The following is a 13075-nucleotide window of genomic DNA, read 5'->3' on the forward strand; positions in this document are numbered from 1 at the left end:
TATCAAACTCTAAACAATCATAGCAAATTCAAAACCACATTCTCCCCAAAGAAAGCCCACAGACCTTTACCTGTCACATTGCTGCATTATAGAGATTTCTTTGATTATCTCCTGCAGGTCTGATTCCACAGGAACTTGCTTAATAGCAACAATCTGACCTGTCTCTTTATGAATAGCTTTGTATACGCTGCCATAGGACCTATACATTTGGGAGAAGAAGAACATTTATAAAGTCAAAGCAAGCCAAGATATAAGAAGTGGTAAAACACAAGCAACTGATAGTTTTAACATACATCCCTAAGTGCCTAATACATATACACTTGCAAAACTAAGATAGCTAAAATACTTTGGGGGAAAAACTGTCAAGAAAACTACAAGAAAACGGCATCTTGAAAGCTTCACATTCAGAACTGTAAAGAATGTATTATTATGGGATGGTAATATAGTAGCTGCCATGCACTTCACGCCTGCTATCTGCTAGAGACAGTATATCATCTCAATTCATTCTTATAAAAAATGAAGATGAGATGATTATCCCTATTTGACAGGTAAATGTAAAAAGGTTCAAAGGAGTTTATGATTTGCCCAAAGTCACGTAAGTTATCAGTCCAGGATTTGAAACCAGTTGTGCTTTCAGTCCAGTATTTGGACACAGGTGTGTCTGAAAACAAAGCTTACATTCTTTCCACATCTATACTGGGGTACGATATGGAAGTGGCAGTCTTTGTTTTATTACATTCACTCTAGTACCACAAGATCTTTCTGTCCTTGCTCCTCTTACAATAATACTTAAAATATTATGGAAACTAATTAAAATCTAAGCCTGTTCAATGTTAGTATCAAGTAAACACAGCACACACACTCTTTGCTTCCTACTCCATCTTCCCTTAACAGCTTAATATCAAAATAAAGTTTATGTATCTAGTCAATTTGGAGGCTACAAGGCCAATAGATTTTGAAAGTAAAGATCATGGATTTGAGTCCTACCAACACTACATTTAGCTATCATTCACAAACACCTTATTAACTTTGCCGTACCTGAATTTTCTCATCTGTAAAATGACAATAATACAAACTACCTTACAAGATGTGATGGTATCTCATTTGTAATGGTCAAATGAGATACCATTATCACTTTATACAGATAACATTTTCATTGGAATCCTGGGCAGCTGTCAGTGAAATAATACTGAGTAAACTGTCTTTCATATTTCCCAACACACCTGTATCTTCACACTGTTTTGAAGAAAAAAAAAAAAAAAATCAAAGTAACAGTGCCACCTACTATGTCAAAGTAGAATACTCTAACTGCCAAATAGATGCTCATGAACTGTTTCAATGTGAAAGTAACATAAAACTTTTTAAGTCTATGCAGAGCACATAAAAAAATTTCCATTCCATTAGAAGCTGTCATACTTGCAAAACTAGCATAATGATCCTTAAATATGACACCAAATAATTTTTGCCAGAGACAGCCAACTGTTGAGCATGTGTGAACGACTCAACCACTGTCTCTTCTTCCTTGCTAAAATAACCTAATTTGTTACAGTGATGTGCTTGATCCCAGGAGATATACCATGGTAGTCCAAGCCACTCACAGAATTCCTATTCCCTTCTGCCAGTGACTGAACTAGTGGCAAACATGTCACCCAGTTCTGGCCACTGAAACTTGAAGATAATTCTGCTGAAGGGTTTCTGGGAAAGACTTTCTTCCCTGGTAGGAAACAAGCACACAAGAAGGCCCAATTTCCACCTGCCACTTCCCTTCTTACTTTGGTTACTGCAATGTGAGGGATGATGCTTAAAACTAATGCAGCCATTTGAGACTATGAGAAATACCCAGATGTCAAACCATTGTCAAGCCAATTAACCGCTTCTCGAATCTCACACTCCCAGATGTATTATTTAGTTCTTAACGTCTTTATTGCTTAGCCACTGTTTGTTGGGTATTGTTACTTCCATCCAAAGGCATTCTTGATAAATTAGCTCCTGTATGTCTGAAACTGTATTTATTTCACCTGCACTCTAGAATGATAGCTTGGTTGGATACCAGATTGACAACGGCTTTCCCACAGCACTGTTGTTGCAGTGTTCCAACATTGATTATGGCTGAGAAGTCTGCTTCCATCAGATTATCATTTTCCATGGGTAATCTCCCCACAGCTTTTAAGGTTTCCTTTGTCCTTAACAGTCTACTATTGTTCTGTAATATAACTAGGAGTTGATCTGGCACTTCATAAGCTTCTTCAATCTGAGGGCTCGTGTCTTTCCTCAAGAGCGAAAAATTCTCAGCATTATTCTTTGATTATTTCCTCTATCACTTCTAGAATCTTCTTCTAGAATTCCTACCGAAACTGTATCAGACCTCCTCAATCTATGTTGTCTTCCTGGTTTCCAACACTGTATTTCTCCGTTCTGCATGTTGTGATGAGTCTCATTTCTATCTTTCAATTCACAAATTCTCCTTTCAGTTTGTCTAGTTTACCGTTTATCCAATTTATTGGGCTTTTAAAACTTCAATTGTTGTAGTTTTCATTGTCCAGATTCCCAACTTTTTATCTGCCTTTGGGCAAATGTGTTAATAATCATGTTAATAATCTGATGCTCTTTAAAAATGTTATCTCCTCCTTGATCTTTTTGAAAATTGTAATCATAATAAATCCTTTTTGAGATTGCTCCATTATTTCTTTTTCCTTCAGTGTGAATTCTCCCATTCTGCTGATTATCTCATGGCAGATTTCCTTGCATGGATTTCATTTTATCTTGAATGGTTTTCCTCTATACCACACACACTGTCAGATGATTTCATGGTTTTCTCAGTACAGTCGTCTGGGATATACAACTTAAACCAGGTCTTACACTCAGAGTTTGGGGTTTTTGCCCTTCAAGATATCATACTTAAATATAGTCCAGGCTCAGTTCCTATTATCGAACCAGTACATCTACTTTTTCCCCAGGCCACAGGCAAACGACACTTCTGGTGGTAGTCAGGCAAATTTATTTCAGCTTCAGTTCATAGATGAAGCTGAGTTCCAGCCCCCAACTTCATGCAGGAAGCTCAAATGCAATCTCCTGACAAGGATAAGGCATGCTTTAGTCTCCACTGATTATTTAGATTTCTTTCCTATCCCTTGTCCATAGCTGTCTGTATATCTTTATATTTAAAATAACTTTCACTCATTATTCTTATGTATTAGAAAGAAAGTTCTCTGCATACATTCACTCAGTAATCTTGACCAGAATACTCTCCATACCTCCCTATGCATCCTGATAGCAAGGAAAACTCTGATAGCTCATATGAAATTAAGATTCCTGATTCCATATACTGCATTTACAGTAATCTGAAGGGGAGGAGGGGTTAGAAGATTTCAGCAATCATACTCACAAGCAAGTCCCTTAAAACTTGATTCCCTACAACAAAATGAGATGATTCAATGAATTACAACTGACAGCAGAGAATGGAGAAGTAGCTGTTTTACATAAGCCATCCAAGGCAAGGATCTATGTAGAAAAATGGAAATACTACAGTATCTGAGGCCAAATTAACCAGGTACAAGTCTTAACGATAGCACTCATTTTTTATGAAACCATGGGCAAGATGCTTTTGTTATCATTCTATGATAAAAACTTAAATGAGTCAATGTCTACAACTTTAATCAGAAGAAAAAAGGCGCTAGGCTCCACTTGAAAACACTTCCCAAGTGCTCTCCACTCATTCTGGTCTGGAGCTTTGACTCTACTCTGCCACAGATCCATATGACCCTCATAACACAGAATGACTGCAGCTTCCAGAATCCAACAGTTTTTTTAGCCAGAGCTCACTTCACAAGATACAAGTCAGTGAGAATTCACAAACCATTCATTCTCCAGAACAATTTAAGAATAGCATTGGCCAGGCGCCAATCACATCTGTAATTCCAGCACTTTGGGAGGCTGAGGCGGGCAGATCACGAGATCAGGAAATCAAGACCATCCTGGCCAACATGGTGAAACCCCGTCTCTACTAAAATACAAAAAATTAGCCGGGTGTGGTGGCGTGCACCTGTAGTCCCAGCTACTCAGGAGGCTGAGGCAGGGAAATTGCTTGAATCTGGGAGGCAGAGGTTGCAGTGAGCCAAGATTGTGACATTGCACTCCAGCCTGGTGACAGAGCAAGACTTCATCTCAAAAAACAACAACAACAACAACAAAAAGCATTGCATCACATGTTTGGAAAAAAAGTACAGTGAAGGTCTTCCTTCAAAATATTCCTAGTTAAATGAGGCTTTCTTAGGTTCATTCAGTCAGAATAACAGAAATCCAAGAAATACCAGAAATCTGTTGTTATTTAGAAGAACAATAAGGTGATAGTATAGGAAGAAAGATCTGAAGCTTTGTTTTCTCCCTGGTGATATCTTCATAGGGAAATTTCCACATTCCTTGCAGAAGACATCCACAGATCTAAAATGCAATTTGTCCAGGTGCAATGGCTCACGTCTGTAATCCTAGCATTTTGGGAGGCTGAGGCAGGACGGTCACTTAAGATCAAGAGTTCGAGACCAGCCTGGGCAACATATTGAGACCTCATCTCTACAAAAATAAATAAACAAACAAATAAATAAAATACAATTTAAAAAATCATAATTAGCTTATTTTTGTTTACATTATATTCCTGATATATTCTCTGTCTATAGTCTTCCTTTGACATTCCACAAACTCAAACAGCTCAAACAGAGCTACCTGTAAGAACACCTAAAAATACTTTAAGACTTGACATGATGAGATCTCAAAAATGCTTCAGTTGATACATTTAAAATAGAATAGCAATAGTTGCCATTTACTGAACATTTATTATTGTGACAAGCACTATACTTTACCCTAATTACCTCAGGTAATAACATGACTCTATTAATCTATATATTATTATCCCAACTTTACAGATGAGGATTGTGAGCCTCCAAAATAGTAAGCAATTTGCTCAAGCCCACTTGTCTATTATGACCAATAAACAGTAGAGCAAGGATTTTAACCCAGGTCTGCCTCACATTATAGTAATAAGAGCAAATTGCGTTAGAAATGAGAGAAATAAGTTAGTTGCGGAGTCAATTATGCCTATCAGTCTTGACCTTATTTTAAGTATAACTTATGAGCATTGCTAGATTAAAGGTCATGGCCTCGCTGCCTTAGGGAAAACAGCAAGGATGGGAAGCTGAAGCTGAAAATGGCAGGCAACAGATGTAGAGGGACTGTCATTTCCCCATACCTTTAATGATGCCAGTCAACTGGCAGTCTTCAGATTCATCTTGGACTTGTCTTTTTCACAGCACAGCTGGTGTGTCATCTTTTACTTCCCTTCTCTGCTTGATTTCTTGCTGGATTCCAAAGAGTATTTTTCCAACTTACAAAAAGACGATGACTAATGTTTTTTACAAGGAGGTAAATCATGAAAAACCATTTCATGTAATCCAGGATTGGGTTTAACGTTGTAAATCTGTCTCCTAACATAAAAAATACTAGACCCAAAAAATAATCTAATGACATAAAGGAAATGATTTTAAAGAGCATACAGTCTTCAGTCGGTAGTTGTTTTTACAAGTATGTCAGGTCTTCCCTTGAACCAGAAATACTCCCAAGGGATTAAAAATACAGAGACACACATGCATAACCTGTCTCTGAAAGACACACAAGAAGCCGCTACCCTCGGAGATTCTGGGTGGCTGAGAGACAGAGAGAGGTAGGAGGCAGTTTTGTTTTTTTTTTTAATTGTATGCATTTTAATATTTTTTTAAATTTTGAATCATATGATTGTATCACCTAATCAAAAATCAACAAGAAAAACTTAAGAAATTATGTCCTTAACATTTTAATTTCCCGGTCATTACAGAGGAAGGAATAAATACACAGGATTGAATTAAAAGGATATATGAAAGTATAAAAATTATGTAAACTTTATTGTATCATGAAAGTCAATGATGGTCACTGCACATTACTAATACCGTTTCATCAGCATTTTATAAACGCATTAACAAATCTGTGTTTCAAGAAATCCACTGGCTCCCAACCCAGGATTGTGGATCTCCTAAGTAGCTGCAAAGGTGGTGATAGTGCTTGATTTGCTATATTTCACAAAGGTGCAAATATTAAATACTAAATTCCATTGATTTTCATTGAAACAGTTATTGCAAACCAATCAGAAATTATGAACAGCAAATTTTAAAATTTCTTATAGAATTATAATCTAATTAGTGCTATCTGTTAAGTAGATAAAATCATACAAACCACAGATTCTACAAAAGAGAAAACAATAGATATTCTTCGTGTTAAAAAGACCAGGAATTACTAAATCTGTCTATAATAGTGATTGGAGTAAAGCGAAGAAGAACATCACAAGCTGTAAATTTACCTTCCAACCCACCTAGAGCAATGCTGAAAGGTTCATATCCTTCTGCTTCTTCTGAAGTAGGAAAATGACTGGGACCCAATGGCCTACCCACAGTTTATTTACACTCACCCTTCTCCAAGTTTCTCTAAGACATCAAATACTTCTTCTGGTTGTTTGGTTAAACTATCTTCATCCAACTTTTTCAGCTGCCTGTGAATGAAGAAATATAAACACAAAATACGTTTTATTTGCTAGCAACTAGAACATAAAATACATCATTTATTTTATAATTAGCATCCCAGGAACTTCTCTATACAGTCTTTACTAGTTAAGATTTTTTTAAGAAACAGGGTATCAATGTTGTCCAGCCTGGGGTGCAGTGGTGCATAGCTCACCGTAACCACAAATTCCTGGGCTCAAGCAATCCTCCTGCCTCAGCCTCCCAAGTAGCTGGGACTACAGGCTCCTGCCACTACGCCTGGCTAATTTTTTTTCTTTTTTGGAGAAATGGAGTCTCACTATTATGCCTACACTGGTCTCAAACTCCTGGAGTCAAGCAATTTTCTCACCTCAGCCTCCCAAACCACTAGGATTATAGGCATGAACCATCCCATCTGGCCTATGGAAAGATGACACTTGTTCTGGGTCACTCTGATAAGCAAGCACATGGAGGGATGCCAAGAGTCAATCTTCAGTTCAAGTTGTATAAGAATTTTCTAACAATTGCCAGGCACAGTGGCTCACGCCTGTAATCCCAGCACTTTGGGAGGCCAAGGCAGGTAGATCACCTGAGGTCAAGAGTTCGAGACCAGCCTGACCAACATGGAGAAACTCTGTCTCTACTAAAAATACAAAATTAGCCAGGTGTGGTGGCTCATGCCTGTAATCCCAGCTAGTTGGGAGGCAGAAGCAGAAGAATCACTTGAACCCAGGAGACGGAGGTTGCGGTGAGTCAAGATCGCATCACTGCACTCCAGCCTGGGCAGTAAGAGTGAAACTCCATCTCAAAAAAAAAAAAAAAAAGTTGTGTAAGAATTTTATAATAATAAAAATTGTCCTACATAATGGTTTGGACTGCCTTAAGAGGTCCCTAGGTCCCCTTTGCTGGAAAATGTAAATAGAAAACAAACTGTCATGTGGGCAGGCATGGTGGCTCACTCCTGTAATGCCAGCTCTTTGGGAGGCCAAGGAAGGCAGACCACTTGAGGTCAGGAGTTCAAGACCAGCCTGGCCAATATGGTGAAACCCTGTCTCTACTAAAAATATAAAAATGAGTCGGGCGTGGTGACACACGCCTATAATCCCAGCCACTCAGAACGCTGAGGCATAAGAATCACTTGAACCTGGGAGGCAGAGGTTGCAGTGAGCCAAGATTGTGCCACTACACTTCAGCCTGGGTAAAAGAGAGAGATGGTCTCAAAAAAAAAAAAAAAATTGTCATGTGGCTGAAATGCTGTAGATTCAAGCATTCGATGTATCCTTCAAAATCTATTTAAATCTTGAGATATCATGAATTAAAATTATATAATTATCTCTTCAGAAAAGGTGTTTAATGTAAGGTAATTATGAATTGAAACATAACTATGAACTGGACTACAGACTAAGGAAGACATAGGAAACCTTTGCTCTTCCATTGGCAAGTTTTTTGTAAGTTTGTCAAAACACATAAATTCTATAGGTATCACAGAAACAAAGTGCAAAGTGTACGTTTAGACATGATCAAAAGTGAAAAATCACTAGGCAGCTGAGAGTTTCAGATATACTCACAAAGACCTTCCCATGAGTAGACACATACCTTTGACTAGTTCCAAAATTCAAAGGTACTTGGCTGCTCACAATTTCCAGATAATTCAGATTTCTCTGACTATGCTAGACAATCATAACAAACACGTGAGGTTGTAAATTAACACTTCTTTAAAACTCTGAGATCTCTAAAAATTACTAATGAGCTTAAAGAAGGAACTTGCCAAGGAATATGTATGTGTGTGTGTGTGTGTGTGTGTGTGTGTGTAGTCTACACAATGGCTTCCTGAAACTACAAAGAACAACAAAGAATAGAGAGCTGAGGAAATGGTGAAATATGGAAGTAGTCACACTGGAGACTTCTTTGTAGAAAAAAAAAAAAGATTTAGACTAGCTGGATAATATCAATTATTACAAGAAAAGACTTAAATACACATACATACACACACACACACACACAAAAATGTGTACCTTCCTAAATAAAACAGATTAAAATCAGAAGACAAAAAATAAAACAAACCAACAAAAACCCTGACCACATCAAGTGTATCTACCAATAAACACTGATCTCAAAAGGACAATCTTACAGAAGTTTATGAATATCAAGGACTATGTACTAGAAAAATGGAGAACTGCTCCAAGTCAAAACTGCCTTAACTTAGTATCAACAAAACAAAATGATCACAGTGACCTTTGAAAACCAAAAGGTCCTAAAAATTAGATACCAATGACATTATAAAAACGCCTACCTTCAAAATGAAAATGGATGAAGTGAAACTCCTCTTAAACTTCAGAACTGAAACTTCTATAAACTCAAGTCAGAACGAACATCTCATATGCCAGGGTTTTTCTGGTAAAGTCCTGACTTGTGACTGTATAAACATTGGACAATACCTCATTTCTCAAATATAATCAAAGTTGTATAAACAGCTTATACAAAGGAAGATCAAATATGTTTCTTTGAAGTGTTGACTCTCTGTAGTTTACAAAATGCAAAAGTCACTATTTCAACTACTTCAGGGACCACAGCATAACAAAGGAAATTGACACTGCCTTGAGAGAGACAGCTGCAAGCTTCTGATAATACTTTGACAGACAAACTTTATAGGACTGCTCAGATACTTCTTTGAAACAACCTACGTGGTTTTTTGTTTGTTTTTGATCTAGGGCTATTAAAAACAACTTGAACTTAAGGCACTATTAACCAAGAAGTGGTCAAAATATATTTGCAAGATGGATTCACAAATGTAATGACGGGAATCACGAATTTCATCAGCAATCTTTGTGAATTATCACAATAAAACAGAATTTCACCTAAAAAGTATTACTGAATTATCAACATTTCTATAAAAAATATTTTGATAAGTGATTCATAATAATATTTTATACCATGATTCTTCACAGAACACTATTACCAAAACAGCCTGACTCTGATAATGCAGTTCTCGTATCTGGGACTTCCCCAGGTTCCAGACAGTTTCAGCACTTGCTCATAAATGAACAAGCCTGGTCAACAGAGCATCCATGGACCAAATACTAGTGGATGCTTCTCTCCTAAGTCAGATGGCCATGTGGATGGCCAGCATCCTAGGAATGCACTCTACATCTTCCACTATATCATTTTTTTAAATTAACTCTTATATGAGACACCAATCTGTCATCATTCACTTAATCACACACACACAAATGTCAAACTCATGAACACAAAGGGCATTTCCTGCACTGGGGTTGTTGGCAACACATGCCATCTGAATTTCTGAAAAGACACCTGTATCTTTCCAAACACAAATAATGGTGTCTATGAAGTAGTCACTTACAGGTTTGACTAATTCTCAGAGCTTTCTCCCATTTCAGAACTCCCATAAAGTTCATTTTATGTATAACTATTTCTTTTTCCACACAGAGTTTGATAAGGATTACAACAAATATACATGATAAATGGACAAAATTTTTAATAATAAAACTGTGTCCCCAGCTTACCCCAATTCATATGCTGAAGTCCTAACACCCACCATCTCAGAATGTGACTGTATTTGCAGACAAGGTTTTTAAAGAGGTAATTAAGATAAAATGAGGTCATATGGGCATGACTTAATCCAATATGACTGGTGTCCTCATAAGAGGAGATTAGGACACAGACAGGTATAGAGGGAAGAACATGGAGACACAAGGAGATGACCATCTACGAGCCAAGCAAAGGCCTCAAAAGAAACAACTCTGACAATGCCTTGATTTCAGATCTCTAGCCTTCAGAACGGTGAGAAAACAAATTTATGTTGTCTAAACCACCCACTCCATATACTTTGTCATGTCCTAATAAACTGATGTAAATGAGAATAAAATTGATCTGCTTCAAATTAGGCAGTCTACTAGTTACAATGAGCAGGTCATCACCAGCCACTTAAGAACCCCGTCTTGCAATGCTCTTCTCTTGTACTTTATGTAACTTTTTTAAAATCCAAAAGGTACAGGAATGAGCATGCCAAGAAACTTTAATCCTCTGCCCAAGATTATGTAACACAAGGCAAAGAGAGAAACAAAACTCAGATTCCTAATCCTCTTTTCAATTAAATCAAGGCCTCAGAGAAAGAAACCAAGAAGAACGAACGAACGTAGTTCAGAAAGAAACATAACTAGTGTGCATTTATATTTGGATCACTGTGGTACTATAGCAAATATCTACTAACATACACAGAGACCTGTGAAACACGGGTACTTTCAGAGGGGCATCAGAGTGAGGCAGTTAAGAGCATGGCCGGGTGCGGTGGCTCACGCCTGTAACCCCAGCACTTTGGGAGGCCGAGGTGGGTGGATCACAAGGTCAGAAGATCAAGACCATCCTGGCTAACACGGTGAAACCCTGTCTCTACTAAAAATACAAAAAACTAGCCAGGCGTGGTGGCACGCACCTGTGGTCCCAGTTACTCAGGAGGCTGAGGCAGGAGAATCGCTTGAACCTCAGAAGGCGGAGACAGCAGTGAGCCGAGATTGCGCCACTGCACTCCACACTGGGTGACAGAGTGAGACTCCGTCTCAAAAAAAAAAAAAAAAAAAAAAACATGGACTTTGGACCAGACCCCACGGATATTAAAATCCTAGCTCTGCCTCTTGCTATGACTTCTCCCAGCAAATCACTACCCTGTCTGTATCTCAGTTTTATCATCTGTAAAACAGACATATAGGGATATCTACCACCCAGGATTGTTGTGAGGTTCAAATGAGTCAATAAACTGAACCATATGATATGAAGTTACCGTTTCTATGGTTCAAAGATGGTCAAATATCAGCAATTTCATATGCTTCAGCAGGAGACACGGAAAGCACTTAGAACAGTGCCTGGCACCCGCTAAGTGCAATATGAGTGTAATAATCATTACAATTACAGTCTCAGCACGCTACGCTAGGGTGAATCCAAAGCCCATCCCAACCACCTATTTGCCTTCTGCAATGTTTGTGCACCTCAAACACCCCCAAGCTCAAACAATCCCTAAGAGTGTTGTCCAGGCAGTCAATCCCTTCTCTTCACCTCTTGGTTGCCCTGCACTTCCACACCCTGAACACTTCCTTCTTTAGAGCTCATTCTGCTGCAGGAAGTCAGACGTCTCTGTAAAATAGAAGTAACCACACTGCACCTCAGAGAGGCATGACTTCTTCGGTCTCTAGTCCCTACTTTTCTCCAGATGTGGCAGATTGGCAAAAGACCCGGGATGTCCACAAGGGAAATTCAGGAGATGAGATTTTCTAGGATCAGCCACCATTCTGATCTTGACCTAAAGCAATTCCAGGTACCACTAGGATCTGGTACTGATATTCACAAAACAACTGAGGCCTGAAAAGGGCACAGTCTGGCAGGGTTCAGGGACCCGGAGTAAAGAAGGAAACACATTTCCCAACTGCTCTGGGCCTCGGTCTCCCCATCTCGAAAATATCCTCTTATTTCCTTACCTACCTCCCAATGTCAGGTTCTGAAGAGCTGAGGAGGATGTGAAGACCATTAGGAAGACACTCTGAACATCAGTAATAAAAGATGCCATCCTACAGTGGGGACACCACCAACAGCATCCTCTGAAATGCTACTCTCCACCATCCCCTCCCTTGCTAGACCCTCAACCTTTCTTCGCATGCCTTCAGCCTTAGGCGCAATGCTTTTCCGCTCCACAGATCCCCACCACCGCACCCCTCAAGTGGGATTTGGGACCCTTGAAAGTCCACCCGGCCTTCCTCTTGGCCAGTTCTCGATCCACCCCCTTACAGAGATCCCTCACAGATTCTCATCCTGCTTCAGCATTCGCCCCTACCTCCGTGAGTTTCTGCTTGGAGAGTGTTCCCCCGAGTGGCCCGGCCTCAGCAGGTACTCTCCCTAACTTGTCCCCACGTTCCTCAGCAGAGTCTCCCCACGGCGAGTGCTCCCTGTAACCGGTCCCAAGTCTAACCCCCTTAGCAGATGCTCCCCTCAGCCGGACCCTCACCCACCAGACGTCCCCCCAACCCCCTCACTCAGCAGGTGCCCCATCAGCTGGGTTGCTTCGCTCCGGGGACTCCCACAGAGGTGTCTCCCCTTAGTCAGTTCCCGCCTTTTCTTGCCCTGCCCCCATGCCCGTCCTCTTAAGCCAGTGGCCCCTCACCGGCGCGGCGGGTTCCTCAGCTGTACCGTCTCCATGGCGCTGCCGGCAGCCGCCCAGACCCGCTCACTGCTCCATCCTCCCGGCGGACCTCCCTGAGCCCGCCCCGCAGACCCTCCCACACTTCCGCTTTCCGCCCCTACCGGAAACGGAGCGCGGCGCGGGAGCGGGGCGGAGCCACGGCCCTGATCACGTGGTTCGGGCGTGAGTCGTGTGGCGCCGTGAAGCGCGAACCCGGAACCGCCAAGTGGTGAAGGCGCGTCAAGGCGGTGCCCGCTAGCCTCTAGGGTGTCGCCGGCGCTGTCCTCCTGCGATACTAGAGCGCACAAAATACTCGGTCCTCAGGCCG

The 13075-nt window shown here is 40.2% G+C and overlaps 1 protein-coding gene across 4 annotated transcripts in view; it reads right to left on the reverse strand.

The window, feature by feature from the left end:
• The window catches only part of STK4 (serine/threonine kinase 4), a 107025-nt gene extending 94171 nt beyond the window's left edge, over positions 1-12854 (reverse strand). For 2 of the 4 annotated variants that reach the window (XM_008016366.3, XM_037982741.2), the window contains exons 1-3: positions 12730-12854; positions 6491-6571; positions 71-199 (exon numbers count right to left, since the gene is read on the reverse strand). In XM_008016366.3, coding sequence (XP_008014557.1) covers positions 71-199; positions 6491-6571; positions 12730-12764 — 245 coding nt within the window. In that variant the 5' untranslated portion in view covers positions 12765-12854. The other 2 variants (XM_073006292.1, XM_037982740.2) reach the window with 2 other exon arrangements.
• Positions 12855-13075: the final 221 nt, after the last annotated feature.

This window comes from Chlorocebus sabaeus, chromosome 2, assembly GCF_047675955.1.
Source record: "Chlorocebus sabaeus isolate Y175 chromosome 2, mChlSab1.0.hap1, whole genome shotgun sequence".
NCBI lineage: Eukaryota > Metazoa > Chordata > Mammalia > Primates > Cercopithecidae > Chlorocebus > Chlorocebus sabaeus.